The sequence below is a fragment of the Salmo salar genome, chromosome ssa09 (assembly GCF_905237065.1).
Source record: "Salmo salar chromosome ssa09, Ssal_v3.1, whole genome shotgun sequence".
Classification (NCBI taxonomy): domain Eukaryota; kingdom Metazoa; phylum Chordata; class Actinopteri; order Salmoniformes; family Salmonidae; genus Salmo; species Salmo salar.
The window spans coordinates 92,323,381-92,339,531 of NC_059450.1; the positions used below are offsets into that span (position 1 = coordinate 92,323,381).

A 16,151-nucleotide genomic window follows, 5' to 3' on the forward strand; every position below is an offset into this window, starting at 1 on the left:
ATGCTTCCATATCATTTGGTATGTGTGACAGACAGTACACATGTTTGCCCTGGACTTCTTCGAGCAAAGCTCTACTACTGATTCAACTTATTGATGTCTAAATTGAAGACCATGATCAGTTAATTATTTTCATTCCTTTTGTTAGTTTTGGGTTGAAACAAACCCCTGCACAGTGCATACCGGAAGAATATTACTTAGAACTACAACAACCACAAGTCTAACGCGAGTGTTGATTGGACGATGGTAAGCGATAGGTTACGTGGCATTGGTGTCTGCGCAGACTCGAATCACAACATCCGTCCTCTATAACCGGCTGGAAGACGGTGGCAGTCAAAATGCGGTCTTGTGTGTTTTCAGTTTTGCTTTTGAACGTTTATTACACATTTGTTTCCTCGCTGTACTTTCACATCGGGGAGACTGAGAAGAAATGCTTCATAGAGGAAATTCCGGATGAAACGATGATCATCGGTAAGTGTCTTGTGGCCATTGGGATTGCTATGCTATTTATCCTTGGGAAGTCAGCTAACAGCTAGCGAGCTAGTTTGCTAATTCGCCAAACTAGCTTCCGAATTCGAGTTAGCTAACATTTAGCCAGCAATCTAGTTAGTTAGCTAGTTATCTAGACAGCCAGCATTAAACTTGTCTGTAGAGGGGGCTGTGAACTTACTTTTCAGTTGGCAGACTTGGATAGCTAGCTACTCATGTTCATGAGCAGGCTAACCAGCTAGCTAACGTTAGCTATACAAATAAAGTTTATTGGTTGCGTACACATTTGTAGAAGTTATCGCATGTTCAGCGAAAATCGTATGTTTCTAGCTACAACAATACAGTAATACCTACAATCAAAAACAAGCAGACCTGTCATTGATGTCCTCACCTAACTAGAACTGTAATATTGGAAATCCGTTACGCATGCTTTTGATACTTTAATAAATAAACCATGTAATGTCGTACCATCCATATACTGTTTATCATACTGTAGGTCTTGCCCAGAAACAACCCCTGGCCTTAACAGTTGACCTCCTAACTAGGCACTTGTAAGGATAGGACCGGTAGAAGCAAGCATTGGCTGGCATGTGTAAACAATTGTATTTTCTCTTTTTAGGAAACTATCGTACACACTTGTACGACAAGCAGAAAGAAGAGTACCTACCTGCCACACAGGGTCTGGGGATGTTTGTTGAGGTGAAAGACCCTGATGAGAAGGTAGGATGCTACACTTTGCAACTAGTGTCATTCACTTCATATGGTATTCTGTGAGAAAGAGACTTGTGAGAACAATCATGACCCAAGCTGCAATGAATAGTGATGATACTGAAAAAGTTTTGCTTTCTGTGTGTTTCCTGTCTGGACTCTAGGTGATCCTGTCTCGTCAGTACGGCTCGGAGGGAAGATTCACCTTCACCTCTCACACCCCAGGAGAACATCGGATCTGCCTTCACTCCAACTCTTCCAAGTTTGCCCTCTTCGCTGGAGGAATGCTTGTAAGTACATTAGTGTGACAAATGTGGGGGAAAAAGCTATTGCACCCACAATATGCATATGAACTGTGGGTCAATAAGAACAGTTAATGGTAGGATGCAGGGGGGTGTAAGAGTAGAGGGTAAAAAAGTAAATACCCACATTGATTCTCCTCTCAATTGCTCTGAACCACCCTTTTTTCCCCTCAGAGAGTTCACCTGGACATCCAAGTGGGAGAGCACACCAATAACTATGCAGAGATTGCAGCCAAAGACAAGCTGACAGAGCTGCAGCTGAGAGTGAGACAGCTGGTGGAGCAGGTGGACCAGATCCAGAAGGAGCAGAACTATCAGAGGGTGAGTACATCAACTGTCCTGCTGGACACGCCGGTAGTGTTTGCCGGCCGAGACTAGTTAGCACCTCTGAACAGAGTGCCAGCTGTAATTTGCTAATCAATTCTAGATGTAGAAAAAAATGCTAAAAGAATGTCAGTCAGACACGTACTGGCGGGTGGTACCTAAAACACACCGAGCGGAATGAACGCGAGATGATCAGCAGACCGCCATTTGGTGTGATGTTTTCTCCTTCAAATATAATGAAATGTATAATAAGAATGATATAAGCATGTGAGTAACAGCTTAGTATAGTCTTCTGAATGGCTAGGTTGAAATATCACCATATTGCTTCCACCTATCCAATCCTGTCAGATCTACTAGTGAATAGATTCAGGAAATTCATTGCCTTGGCTTGTGTGCTACTATTTATATTTTATAAAAGCTTTGCGATGTCTCTTTCAGTACCGTGAGGAGCGCTTCAGGCAGACCAGCGAGAGCACCAACCAGAGGGTTCTGTGGTGGTCCATCGTTCAGACATTGATCCTTGTGGCCATTGGCTTCTGGCAGATGAGACACCTCAAAAGTTTCTTTGAGGCCAAGAAATTAGTGTAAACCTGCACTCTCATATTGTTGTTTCTGAGTCTGGGTTGGGGATCAAATCAGTAAATTCAGGAAGTTAACTTAAACACTATTCTTGAATTGAAAATTCCCCCATTGTTTTCTGAGGCATTTTTCATTAATCAATTCAATTTGAATGAACTTCCTGAATTGATATGTGTATTGAACACAACCCTGGTCTGAATGCAGTACTTAAACATCAGTGAGAATGTGTGATATCTCCCAGAAGTATGTGTACAGATTGGTGAGGTTACCGTTCTATCAGTGAAAACCCAGTTACTTTCTATTTTGAGAGGGCTCTGCTTTTGGATTTTTAAGACCCTTTTGTGACTTTGATATTCCCTTCTGTTTCTGTAAGAATACGATTTGCAATTGGTTTTATTTATGATCCTCTACTGTATGCTATATGTTTTACATTTGGCTGGGGGAAAAATGATATTGTACTATCGATATCAAACACGATTTTGTACTATTGATGATATCAAACACGATTTTGTACTATTGATGATATCAAACACGATTTTGTACTATTGATGATGTCGAACATGGTTTTGTACTATTGATGATATAAAAACATGGTTTTGTACTGTTGATGATATCAAACATTGTTAAAACCACTTCTGTATTTTTTTCACCTCATAAACCCCTTTCCCCCGACAACCCATAAGATATTTCTGTAGCATTGTTTGTGACTAGAATACCTGTCAGTCATATTACAGGCTGCATCTCTTCTCTCAGCATAACAGGTGTGTTTTCAAACTGATTAGACATTGTTCTCACTCTACATGCATTGTAATGGGGGTTTGTTACTGGCTGATAGAGGGCACCTATTTTGGTTTAGAGCCATACAAAAGAAATGGTGACTTGATTTATGAAACTTATTTGGTCGTGTGTGCATACTAATCTTTACTTTTTTATTTAGCTTCAATTGAATGTACGTTTCAACCCCTGATGTATTTAGTTGATGGTCGTGGTCTGTGTGTTTAGAAACAAAGACATCCAGAATGTGCAGAATTTTAAATTGAAGATCTTGAAAATTGGGAACCTTCTCCTGTCTTGTTAACCAATATCCGTTTTCACAAAGCACCTCAGATTAGATGTGCTGATCTAGTATCTGCTGCCCCTTGTGATTCATTTTGATTTAAAAGGAGAAACCGATCCCAGATCAGCACTTGTACTCTGAGACGCTTTCTGAATATGGGCTCTGTCTGTTTTATTTGTAAAGCAGGAAAGTGAGATAAGAAACATGACATTTTGGTTAAAGGTTGGTGCTAGAGTGTCTGATGTTAATATGGTAGTTTCAGCGGAAACTTTGACATACTAGCTATGCATTTGCTGAAGTACGAAAGCGGTTCACAGTTTTTCCCCTAACTTGCTGAATACACTAAGATGTTCCCTTATCACAATCTACTGGCTTGATGGAGGTCAAGTGAACATTGGTTGTTTTTTCATCTGTACTGCATATCTAAGTGAACCTAGAGAGGTTCTGGTTTGTCCATTTCCTTTCTGCAAATACTCAGGTAGAGTTTTGAAGACACTGATTTAATTCAATTTGATTAAATAAAGAATTGCTGTCCAGGTTAACAGGTTTGCTCCAGTTCTCATCATGTACATGGAGTTGATTTGTGTGTAAACATCAATTGTACACTTGAAAAGTACTTAGCCAGAAAGCAGTCCTTGCTTCTTGTCACTCACAAAACAATTTGAACTACACTGGATCTTTTTTTGCAAAACATATTTTTGTTCAATTAATCTGTTTTTTTTGTTTCTCCTTAATAATTCCCCAAACTGTTCCTTATTGAATTAGTTCATCATTGGTGTATTTATATGGTTAGATACAGTATCAGAAATTTCGAGTATGATTTGAATCAATTGGTACTGGTTTGTTTTGGGTGGGGGGATTTTAATTTTAGATTACGTAAATGTGAAAACTTGATTAAATTGCACTGAAAAATAAAGTTGTCACCAATGGCTAGCCATCTTGAATGACTGTTTTCCACCAACACTTTGCCCAACAAAAATGCGTTCTATAGTTCCGCAAATGCATAGGAACGTTCAGTCTTTATAACGTGTTTACCCCGGAGCAATATCGTAGGCGGACCTTATAAATTCAGGTGTTGATATTTTCTTGAGTAGAAGCTCTTTAGCGAATTATTTCAATATAACTTTCGTATGGTAGTGTGTGAAACACAGTTAATTATTGAAACGAATTATATTTGTATAGTTTGTTGCTAGACTTATTTTTTCTCCTTTGAAATCCACGTGTCTCACAACAGAACAATCTTTGGTCTCATTGTGCAGTAGGACATGGATAGGAACAACATTTCCTTGCTCTGCTATGTTGCAACGTGTACACCCGGGGCTTCGTCATTACGTGGCTTCGTTATTCTGTTGCAAAACGTTTCTTAAACAGAATGAAACGAGGCGGGACCAACCTTAATTTGTCCAATAGAAACTCTCGTTTTAGTTGCTAAACGTTCTGCAACTGTTTGGACTAATGATTACACCCCATGCTAGGTAGCTAGCAGTGAGCAGCAATGTTGCTCTGTTATTAGCCAGCGTCAAGCCAAAGCTTTGCCAATGTAATAAGAACATTGGCACGGCATTTCACGTTCAGTAACCAAAGACGTAATGTGATATTTCGAGGAAGAATATGACAAGAACATCAGTTGGACATCAAAATAATCCGACTGAAAAAGGAGAGAGCCAGGAATAATGGCCAAGTTCGGTTGTAGAATCAAGACGACATTCTCTGTTTCATGAGGAGCTACTGTAAAATCTGGGGAATAGCATAACTGGGATTTTTCTGTGAAATCTTGAAGCTGTTGTCATTTGCAACCTCGAAAATGATGTATTCATCAAGAAGGAAACCAGTCCTCTATTTCAAAGAAGACAGAAGGTAAAACATAATGGTAGCCCTGATGTTCGCAATGATCCTATCCTAGGATTGGTCTAGATGAGTGAACCGACATTAGCAAGCTAGTAAATGTTTACTTTTTATCTACTAGCTAGGCCTATGTGAATCATACCAATACACTACTAACGTTACTGTAGGTACACTAAAGCCTAAATCTCTGGCTATTACAATAGAATAAGAGAGTAATCAGTGAGTAGTTGACGACAATAGAAGAGAGTAATCAGTGAGTAGTTGACTACAATAGAAGAGAGTAATCAGTGAGTAGTTGACTACAATAGAAGAGAGTAATCAGTGAGTAGTTGAACTACAATAGAAGAGAGTAATCAGTGAGTAGTTGACTACAATAGAAGAGAGTAATCAGTGAGTAGTTGAACTACAATAGAAGAGAGTAATCAGTGAGTAGTTGACTACAATAGAAGAGAGTAATCAGTGAGTAGTTGACTACAATAGAAGAGGGTAATCAGTGAGTAGTTGACTACAATAGAAGAGGGTAATCAGTGAGTAGTTGAACTACAATAGAAGAGAGTAATCAGTGAGTAGTTGACTACAATAGAAGAGAGTAATCAGTGAGTAGTTGACGACAATAGAAGTGTTGCGCTCAGATTTTGTTGTGTGAAATAATGTTGGTGGATGGATTTTTAGTTTGATATCTGGTAAAATTGCGTGATAGTATTTTAAACCAGCCATTCCTTACCATCTAGACGTAGCCATTGCATACAGTGTGTATGGGTTTGGTTGTGCAAGTGTGTAGTGTACAATACTTATGCCTAGCTGAGTTAATGCTACTAAACCTCTCACTTGGTCAGTTTGTGGTTCAGGTGTGTAACATACCACTGATTGACTGCACTACATTGCTAAATGAGACTGGCTATTACTTCTACTTTCAGATTCTGGTCTGGGAAATGCACAGTCTACAAACTATTTGGTCTGTGTATGGTGCTGGTACTGGTCTCCCTCCTATGGCTCCAACTCAGCTGTACAGGAGACATGAGCCGGGTTGCAGTGGATGACGGACGCATCCCCCATCAGCCTTGTCCGCTGGAGAGACAGGCATCCGCTGCGGACGACCCTTCCTGGGGTCCTCACAAGCTGGCCCTCCTGATACCTTTCAGGGAGAGGTTTGAGGAGCTGTTGGTGTTTGTCCCCTTCATGCACACCTTCTTGAACAACAAGAAAATACTGCATAAGATCTTCGTAATTAACCAGATGGATCACTATCGGTAAGTGATGGAAGACGTTATGTTGCCTTGTTAGTCATTAGACCTACAACAGAAGTGCTGTTATTGTCTAATCTGAAGGCCACAATATATTCTGTTCTATTCTATTTTAGTCCAGTGGTTGTTGATGAATTCTGATTGGCACAGGGGAACTATAGTCTGGATGTGTGCCTCGTTGATTTGCACCTTACCAATGAAATATTGACTCCTCCTGGCAGTAAATAATGAGTTCCACCCATATCTCACCACAGGTTCAACAGAGCCTCTCTTATTAATGTTGGTTACACGGAGAGTGGTAACGACACTGATTACATCGCCATGCATGATGTGGACTTGTTACCTCTGAATGAAGCTCTGGACTATGGTTTCCCAGAGGAGGGCCCTTTCCACGTGGCCTCACCAGAGCTGCACCCCCTGTATCACTACAAGACATACGTGGGAGGAATCCTGCTGCTCACCAAACAACATTATCACATGGTAGGTTAGCCTATTGTTATTCAGTCATTATCACATGGTAGGTTTGCCTATTGTTAAGATAATCATTCATTATCAATAATAATAGATAGCACTTCAGAGCTTCAGTACATTCAATTCATTATTTACACATATTCTAATCACATTTTATTCATCACATGCACCAAATACAACTGGTGTAGACTTTACAGTGAAAAGCTTGCTTACAAGCCCCTCCCAACAATGCAGAGTTTAAAATAGTAACACATGAGAAATAAAATACAATACACAAGAATGGAGCTATATACAGGAAGTACTAGATCAATGTGGAGTTATATACTGGAAGTACCAGTACCAGATCAATGTGTAGTTATATACAGGAAGTACCAGATCAATGTGGAGTTATATACAGGAAGTACCAGTACCAGCTCAATGTGGAGTTATATACAGGAAGTACCAGATCAATGTGGAGTTATATACAGGAAGTACCAGTACCAGATCAATGTGGAGTTATATACAGGAAGTACCGGTACCAGATCAATGTGGAGTTATATACAGGAAGTACCGGTACCAGATCAATGTGGAGCTATATACAGGAAGTACCGGTACCAGATCAATGTGGAGCTATATACAGGAAGTACCAGTACCAGATCAATGTGGAGCTATATACAGGAAGTACCAGTACCAGATCAATGTGGAGTTATATACAAGAAGTACCAGTACCAGATCAATGTGGAGCTATATACAGGAAGTACCCGTACCAGATCAATGTGGAGCTATATACAGGAAGTACCAGTACCAGATCAATGTGCAGAGCTACAAGGTATTTGAGGTAGATGTATATGTACATGAAGGCAGGGTAAAGTGACTAGGCATCAGGATAGATAATAAGGTATTTGAGGTAGATATGTATATGAAGGCAGGGTAAAGTGACTAGGCATCAGGATAGATAATAATAAGGTATTTGAGGTAGATATGTACATGAAGGCAAGGTAAAGTGACTAGGCATCAGGAAAGATAATAATAATTGTACGATTGTACAGGGTGCTGGTGTGCTGTTTTTAGCTGTGTCATGTTCTGTGTTCCTGAAGTGCAACGGCATGTCCAACCGTTTCTGGGGATGGGGGAGAGAAGACGATGAATTCTATAGGAGACTAAGAACTGCTGGATTACAGGTAAACCAGGACTGTCCTTTACGTGTCACAAAGAGACAGAGATAGCTGGCTAATCCCTTAAATTACTCCAAAAGAATGACAAGCTGATAAGCATCAGTATCTGACACATCTACCTACATATTAGGAAAACTCAAGAGCACGTTTGCGTGTAGACCAGCAAAACAAAAGCTGTCGCCACGTCTCTAAATACTATGAATAATATAATAAATCTGTCATTTTCTGTTTGTCAGCTCTTCAGGCCCAGTGAGATAAAAACAGGGTATAAAACCTTTCGTCACATCCATGACCCTGCCTGGAGGAAGAGAGACCAGAAGAGAGTGGCTGCACAGAAACAGGTAGAGATGCATTCACTGAACACGTACTAACGTGTTGTATTGTTTTGTGTTGCATTCTGAGATAGACAGATACTGGATTGATCTCTTTGGTTGGATTTCCAATCACACTACTGATATTATGGTTTTCTCTCCTCGTTTTTGGAAGGAACAATTCAAGGTTGACCCTGAGGGCGGGCTGACTAACTTGCAGTACAAGGTGGAGTCGAGACAGGAGCTGACTATTAGTGGAGCCCCTGTCACTGTCCTCAACATCAAACTGGAGTGTGACACGGACAAGACTCCCTGGTGTCTGCTGAACTAAGAGGACCCCAATGATAGACCCATGCTGCCTCTCATTTGGGTTATGTTTATTATCCACCAAACGGAATAAAACCGACTAAAACAGGGAGGGACTACCTGAGCTTCTCCAATGAGAAACACTTGTTTTTTTGTGTGCCCTAATGAATATGACCCTGGTGCTACAGAGGGGTGATGTTTCCCCTACTTGATGTGTCTGGAAGACATGGATAAAATATAAAATGTAGATTGTTATTTAATTTTTTTCTCAAACAACCGCATCAGAAGACATGGGTGCCATCTTCTGGCCGACCCAGAGAAGAGGCTTTGGCCTTTGACCCCAGCAACGCCTTCCCTCATTGGAGAGATGGAATGTATTTATATTGAACTAGCTATATGATGTCATCCTTTAGAACTGTATGTCTAACTTTCATTCAGAACTGTGAGTGATTGGATCTGTGAGGGATTGGATCTGTGAGTGACTGGATCTGTGAGTGACTGGATCTGTGAGGGACTGGATCTGTGAGGGACTGGATCTCATGCAGGCCTAACTTCAGGGGCTTTGAACTACAGACACTTTGCCAATATTTACGATACATGAAAGGAAAGGTGTACTGAAATAATAAGCAATAGCCTTTGTATCTGGTTTGTTTGTTTGTTTATTTATTTATATTTACCCTTATTTTACCGGGTAAGTTGACTGAGAACACATTCTCATTTACAGCAATGACCTGGGGAATAGTTACAGGAGAGAGGAGGGGGGATGAATGAGCCAATAGTAAGCTGGGGGTGATTAGGTGACAGTGATGGTATGAGGGACAGATTGGGAATTTAGTCAGGACACCAGTGTTAACACCCCTACTCTTACGATAAGTGCCATGGGATATTTAGTGACCACAGAGAGTCAGGACACCCGTTTAAGATCCCATCTGAAAGAAGGCACCCTACACAGGGCAATGTCCCCAATCACTGCCCTGGGGCATTGTGATATTTTTTTAGACCAGAGGAAAGAGTACCTTCTACTGGACCTCCAACACCAATTCCAGCAGCATCTGGGCTGGACCAACACTGCTTAGCTTCAGAGGCCAGCCAGCAGTGGGATGTAGGGATGGTTTGCTGCTGGGTTTGATCCCGATGGACCATTTGCACTTTTCAGGAATCCTTCCTCTGTCCTGAAGTCTGCTATACTGTCTGGCTTAATATATTATCATCAGAGTTAGTTTACTATGAAAGGGATTTCTTTCTGACATTGTAATGCACCGGATTGGCATGCCATTTCCATGATCCGTAGCGCTGTATTCTCATCCGGTATCCATTGTAACCCATCATGTGTTCAACTGGTAGTGAATTGAATGTCAGGGTGCTGTTTTGAGTTTGTTGGTGATGGTGAAACACTTAAGGTTTACAGCCGTGCTTTAGAAGGTTATCGGAGACCGACTAGACATTATGAAGGTACTTCGGGGTAAATTAAGGTCTGTTTACAACAGTTTGACCATATACCATACTGCTGTAATGTATTTTTGAATGACTCGACAAGTCAATGGTACCGTAAATGTATTTGTACAATATTCAGTATGTATATGAAGTTATGACTCAAAAACATGGGAAAAGCATGCATTGTCTTTTTTCTCATTTATAAAGGTCTTCATTGTACATAATATGATTAACACATCTGTATTGTATTTTCAATACTTAACATCTATTTGATCTGTTTGAAGTTCTGTCTGACAGAAGACCGTTGTACCTGAGCTTTGTTATGTTGACATCCCTCACTATAATTGAAAAATGCTACAGCACTTGTTGCAGTTGATATCTACTCTTGAAATGCATATTATGGATAGTTAACTGATGGTACTTTTATTTGAGAGTGTAAATTAATGTAACTGGCCTGTCATTCCAGGTGACTTTAATCTGACTGATCCTGGAAACAGAGGACTTTCACACACATTTTTGAAGTCAACTCTGCATTGTCTCACTGGTTATATACAAGCCCGATTTTGAATCCACTAGAAATGCAAAAACAGATACTTGTACCACTACCAAGAAGTCTACAATATACTGTGTCTGTAATTTAGCATAAGACATACATTTATAAAATCGGGCATAACTGGTTAAAGTCTGCTCAAGACAGCAGAAGCTATGCCTATTTCTGCTTCATGACTATTTATTTATTTTTTATTTTACCTTTATTTAACTAGGCAAGTCAGTTAAGAACAAATTCTGATTTACAATGACGGCCTACCAAAAGGCCTCCTGTGGGGACGGGGCCTGGGATTAAAAAATAGTAATTATAGGACAAAACACACATCAGGACAAGAGAGACACCACAACATTACGTAAAGAAAGACCTAAGACAACAACATAGCATGGCAGCAACACATAAAAACACTTAATGATTACCTTTGTGGGGATTTGTCACTTCAGCCCCGCATGTAAAGCCCCTGTCTGAAGTTTTTGTCAGGTCATAATTGATCTATCGGATCACGGTCGACCAGAATACCGCCCCATCACGACAGTTTTACACTAATCTCTTCAAAGTAGTTTCTGACTCGATGGGACAACAACTTTCAGGCCCTATGATCTATCTGTTGAGGCGGGGTATAAAGTCCTCGCCTCCCGCCTGGAGAAGGAGCCACATTGAGCCACACCGTGACGAGAGGAAGCCTGAGCGCGAGTTCCCTCAACGGGACATCTTCTTTCTCCTTACCATCATATTTTCCTTTTTATGGTGGAGCAACGGACATCTCCTCATGGTTGCCAAACAAGGTTCTATTAACGACAAAGACAAATAAAGCGTTCTCCTTCAGTGTTGAATTTATCCTTTCCGTGCGTCCTTCCCGGGAAGCAGCCGCACAACAAGCCATTGAACAGCCAGCAACCAGGCGGAGGCGCAAGGCACCATCCGGCGATGCTGACTTGGTCGCATCTTGGAGACACAAATTCACTTCCCCCAGTTCACTACCAGCATTTAAGTGGTTATAATCAAGGTCTGTATAACGGTAAGATCAATTTATGTCCTCAATGTTTCCGACTTTGATTGTTTTGGCCCAAGGGATATTAGCCTACATTATACGTCTCGCATTGCATTGTCTTGTAAAACTGATGATCTGACTCCTCTTAATTACAAATGGAAAATGGAATAGGTGTCATTGTGATAATGCAGCCCATATTGGATAATGTGTAAGGAAGAATATTGTTTGGAAATTAGTGTTTGTTTTCTCTCTGCAGGGCAACCGGGCAGTCTATCCACGGGAACCTCCGTGCGGAGATCTGGCAGGAGAACCCGCAGCTGACCAAACTAGAAGAGGTGTTCAGTAAGCAGCGGTAAATGACCGAGACGGAGAAGATGCTTCTGGCCTCACCGCTGAGACTGACCCAGACACAGGTCAAAGTCTGGTTCCAGAACAGGAGAACGTGGTGGAGGAAGGCCCACGGGGACATTGCCGGTGTACGGGAGAGCCACGTGCACGGCGAAACATCGAGCAAGGAGGAGGATGAGTTGATTTCCGTGGACAATGACGAGTCATGGGTGTATTTTTGATTTAAAGTTATATTACTAAATGCCTTGAGGCCATCACACACATTCACGATGATTCTTGAATTATTGTCAAAGAGAAACGTGTCTATATTTTACCACTGTGTGGCCTGGTGCTTCAGATCGTCAATCGGCTATCAACTAGGCTATGATTCATTGAAGAGATTTAGCCATGCCATTTTTGTAATGCATTTTATATTCCTCTTTCACAACATCTCTTATGTGATTTAGTTTTTCTCATCCAGACCTAGCCTTCTACTCTGAACCCAGGATATAGACCTAGCCTTCTACTCTGAACCCAGGATATAGACCTAGCCTCCTACTCTGAACCCAGGATATAGACCTAGCCTCCTACTCTGAACCCAGGATATAGACCTAGCCTTCTACTCTGAACCCAGGATATAGGCCTAGCCTTCTACTCTGAACCCAGGATATAGACCTAGCCTCCTACTCTGAACCCAGGATATAGACCTAGCCTTCTACTCTGAACCCAGGATATAGGCCTAGCCTTCTATACTGAACCCAGGATATAGACCTAGCCTCCTACTCTGAACCCAGGATATAGACCTAGCCTTCTACTCTGAACCCAGGATATAGACCTAGCCTCCTACTCTGAACCCAGGATATAGACCTAGCCTTCTACTCTGAACCCAGGATATAGACCTAGCCTCCTACTCTGAACCCAGGATATAGACCTAGCCTTCTACTCTGAACCCAGGATATAGGCCTAGCTTTCTACTCTGAACCCAGGATATAGACCTAGCCTCCTACTCTGAACCCAGGATATAGACCTAGCCTCCTTCTCTGAACCCAGGATATAGGCCTAGCCTCCTGTACTGAACCCAGGATATAGACCTAGCCTCCTACTCTGAACCCAGGATATAGGCCTAGCCTCCTACTCTGAACCCAGGATATAGGCCTAGCCTTCTATACTGAACCCAGGATATAGACCTAGCCTTCTACTCTGAACCCAGGATATAGGCCTAGCCTTCTATACTGAACCCAGGATATAAACCTAGCCTCCTACTCTGAACCCAGGACATAGACCCAGCCTTCTATACTGAACCCAGGATATAGACCTAGCCTCCTACTCTGAACCCAGGATATAGGCCTAGCCTTCTATACTGAACCCAGGATATAGACCTAGCCTTCTATACTGAACCCAGGATATAGGCCTAGCCTTCTATACTGAACCCAGGATATAGACCTAGACTCGTACTTCTATACTGCTGTTTTTTCTGTTCTACTGATTACTGTCTCTATATTTTTGTTTTAACTGATATTTTTTAGCTACTTGATTTGCAATTCGCTTTAATTTTTTCTAATAAATCTTTGGTCTATAGATGAGAAATGTTGTACAATAATTTTCATATAGTGCTGTGTCCAAAACAGAAAGTGTGGATTTATTAAAGAACAAACTGCAAATAGCTATACATAAATATATAATCTAAATTGACTAATTCTAATATACTCGGATGACAATAGTGTGATGGACACAAGACTGCAGGTATAGCCCCAAACTGAGCGACTAATGCATTATGGGCCACTGCAGACTGTTAATTCGTTTTCCATGAGTAAAGAAGTCGCTCCAGGCATACTGGCCCTCACTTAACCAGGTATTATGTTCCTAGAAGCCAGGTGTGTGGAGGTAAAAGCTTAAAGTCAGACCCAACACGGACATTCTTCTCCCTAATTGACCTTTATGGACTCGAGCTGACAGAGACAGGAAATGTTTGTGCGGGAGAGTAAATAAATCAGACCGCCCGGAGAGAGAGAGACAGCAATTATAGGCGCGCAAAACGTCCCCAATTTGAGCCTAAATATGCTTCAAGGTTAAATTGCAATTAGGTAGTAGATGAAAGATTTCATTATGTAGATATTACAAAAATAATACACGTGAAATTAATAAATATTATATAATTAACTATAATAAAGTTATAGTAATTCGGGGTACATTTTAAAAATCACATTATTAAATTGAATTAAAACACATTTTTGCAAATAGGTAATTATGAAAAATAGAAGGCCTTGTATCTTTTTATTAAAACAGATATGTCATCAATTCTTTCCCAGATATGGTTTGAACGTAACATCAATATTATCTTAAAAACCACTAGAGGGCGCCATCAACATCCACTAGCGGGCATTGACCACATCAATAGAGCTCCCCCAAATAACCAATTAATTCACTTGACATCATTAATTTACCACCAAATTAAATGTAAATTAAAATAAATGATTAAGCCAGCAGATGATATGACAAAACTATGTCAACTTTACCATTGACAGTTGTACTTAACTAAGGCTATACTGTAAGTATTTGAATTAATAAAGTTATGAATAAAATACTGAATTAATATCATAAACGAAGATGCATATTTAAGGGGACTGTTTCCATTCCTCATTCGATGTACTGAAACTATAAATGTAATCTGTAATGACCTGATGTGTCGATGAATGTTCCATTCAGCAGAGTTCTGTCCTTTATAGTTTACTATATAGAATAACGTAAATGGCATTTCCTATAACACATCCTATTTCTGTTCCTTTCTGAATAGAGTAACCTCATTCCTTGTAAAAGGGACTTAACTCCAGTTAGCTGATTCAAGGCAGACCATGTAGGGGGACAATAGTCACATTTTAACTCGGCTTTACACCCCTGCGTTCCTACAAAAACTCCAACTGCTTAATCCCTCTTTTCAGACCAGCAAAATCTATCATTAATTGCCAGAGGCAAAATTAATAGTTGTTAATGGCTGCCTGAATCAATGGCTCCGGGGCTAGATCTGCCAGTTAAACCTATTCATTCTATACAGGGGGACTGGGCGGTATAGGATTGGTATAGGGGACAAGAGGGGTGGAGACAACTCCTTTGGGTCTCACTGGGCTCTTTGGCCTTTGGTGGTTCACATCAGCTTCCACAGGAGCAGATCATGAAAGATGGAAGCAGGGGGGCTTTTGTGGTTCGTCCCTGATTATTTCTCCCCTGAAAGGACTGACACCTGTCCTGGGTTCCTGGGACTGGTTGAGTCTCTGATCTACTGGTACCCCCCCACCCCCACCCTCTTCAACAACATCTAAGATGGTAACTACCAAAAGAGGGAGGGAAGGCACCCTGGACATAACATAAAGAAGCAATATTTCCCAGACCTTTGACCTTAGTAAAAAAAAGACCTCTTTAGTTGACCTATTCTCAAAATGAGTTACATTTTGCAGACCTATAGGTCTATTCTGTAAAGGACGTTCATTTTGCAGACCTATGTACAGTGCATTCACAAAGTATTCAGACCCCTTGACTTTTTCCACATTTTGTTACATTACATCCTTATTCTAAAATGTGTTAAATTGTTCCCTCCACCATCAATCTACACACAATACCCGATAATGACAAAGCAAAACACCTGTATTTGGGGAGTTTCTCCCATTCTTCTCTGCAGATCCTCTCAAGCTCTGTCAGGTTGGATGGGGAGCATCGATGCACAGCTATTTTCAGGTCTCTCCAGAGATGTTCGATCGGGTTCAGGTCCGGGTTCTGGCTGGGCCACTCAAGGACATTCAGAAAATTGTCCCGAAGCCACTCCTGTGTTGTCTTGGCTGTGTGCTTACAGTTGTTGTCCCGTTGGAAGGTGATTCTTCGCCCCAGTCTGAGGTCCTGAGCACTCTGGAGCAGGTTTTCATCAAGGATCTCTCTGTACTTTGCTTCATTCATCTTTCCCTCGATCCTGACTAGTCTCCCAGTCCCTGCCACTGAAAAAAATCCCCACAGCATGATGCTGCCACCACCAAGCTTCACCGTAGGGATGGTGCCAGGTTTCCTCCAGACGCGACA

General features: G+C 41.1%; 2 protein-coding genes and 1 long non-coding RNA gene across 6 annotated transcripts; all 3 read left to right on the forward strand.

Moving 5' to 3' along the window:
* Nucleotides 1-308: 308 nt before the first annotated feature.
* tmed9 (transmembrane emp24 protein transport domain containing 9) lies at nt 309-4,389 on the forward strand. Its single transcript, NM_001140268.1, is given in 5 exon segments — nt 309-468; nt 1,106-1,206; nt 1,359-1,484; nt 1,671-1,817; nt 2,259-4,389. Coding segments are annotated over 5 exon segments (657 nt in total). The 5' UTR covers nt 309-335; the 3' UTR covers nt 2,409-4,389.
* Nucleotides 4,390-4,514: 125 nt separating this feature from the next.
* b4galt7 (xylosylprotein beta 1,4-galactosyltransferase, polypeptide 7 (galactosyltransferase I)) lies at nt 4,515-10,494 on the forward strand. Of its 4 annotated transcripts, none has more exons than XM_014213222.2 (6): nt 4,515-5,313; nt 6,219-6,551; nt 6,800-7,025; nt 8,045-8,176; nt 8,407-8,511; nt 8,654-10,494. In XM_014213222.2, exons 1-6 carry the CDS (start codon nt 5,261-5,263, stop codon nt 8,810-8,812), a joined length of 1,008 nt encoding a protein of 335 aa, XP_014068697.1. In that variant the 5' UTR covers nt 4,515-5,260; the 3' UTR covers nt 8,813-10,494. The 4 variants fall into 4 exon arrangements, with proteins under 4 accessions (XP_014068697.1, XP_014068698.1, XP_014068699.1 ...); XM_014213223.2 differs by having other exon boundaries at nt 8,657-10,494; XM_014213224.2 differs by having other exon boundaries at nt 8,093-8,176.
* Nucleotides 10,495-11,094: 600 nt separating this feature from the next.
* Nucleotides 11,095-13,673, forward strand: LOC106612237 (uncharacterized). Its single transcript, XR_001330259.2, has 2 exons — nt 11,095-11,786; nt 12,016-13,673. It is a non-coding gene; the product is annotated as an uncharacterized lncRNA (long non-coding RNA).
* Nucleotides 13,674-16,151: the final 2,478 nt, after the last annotated feature.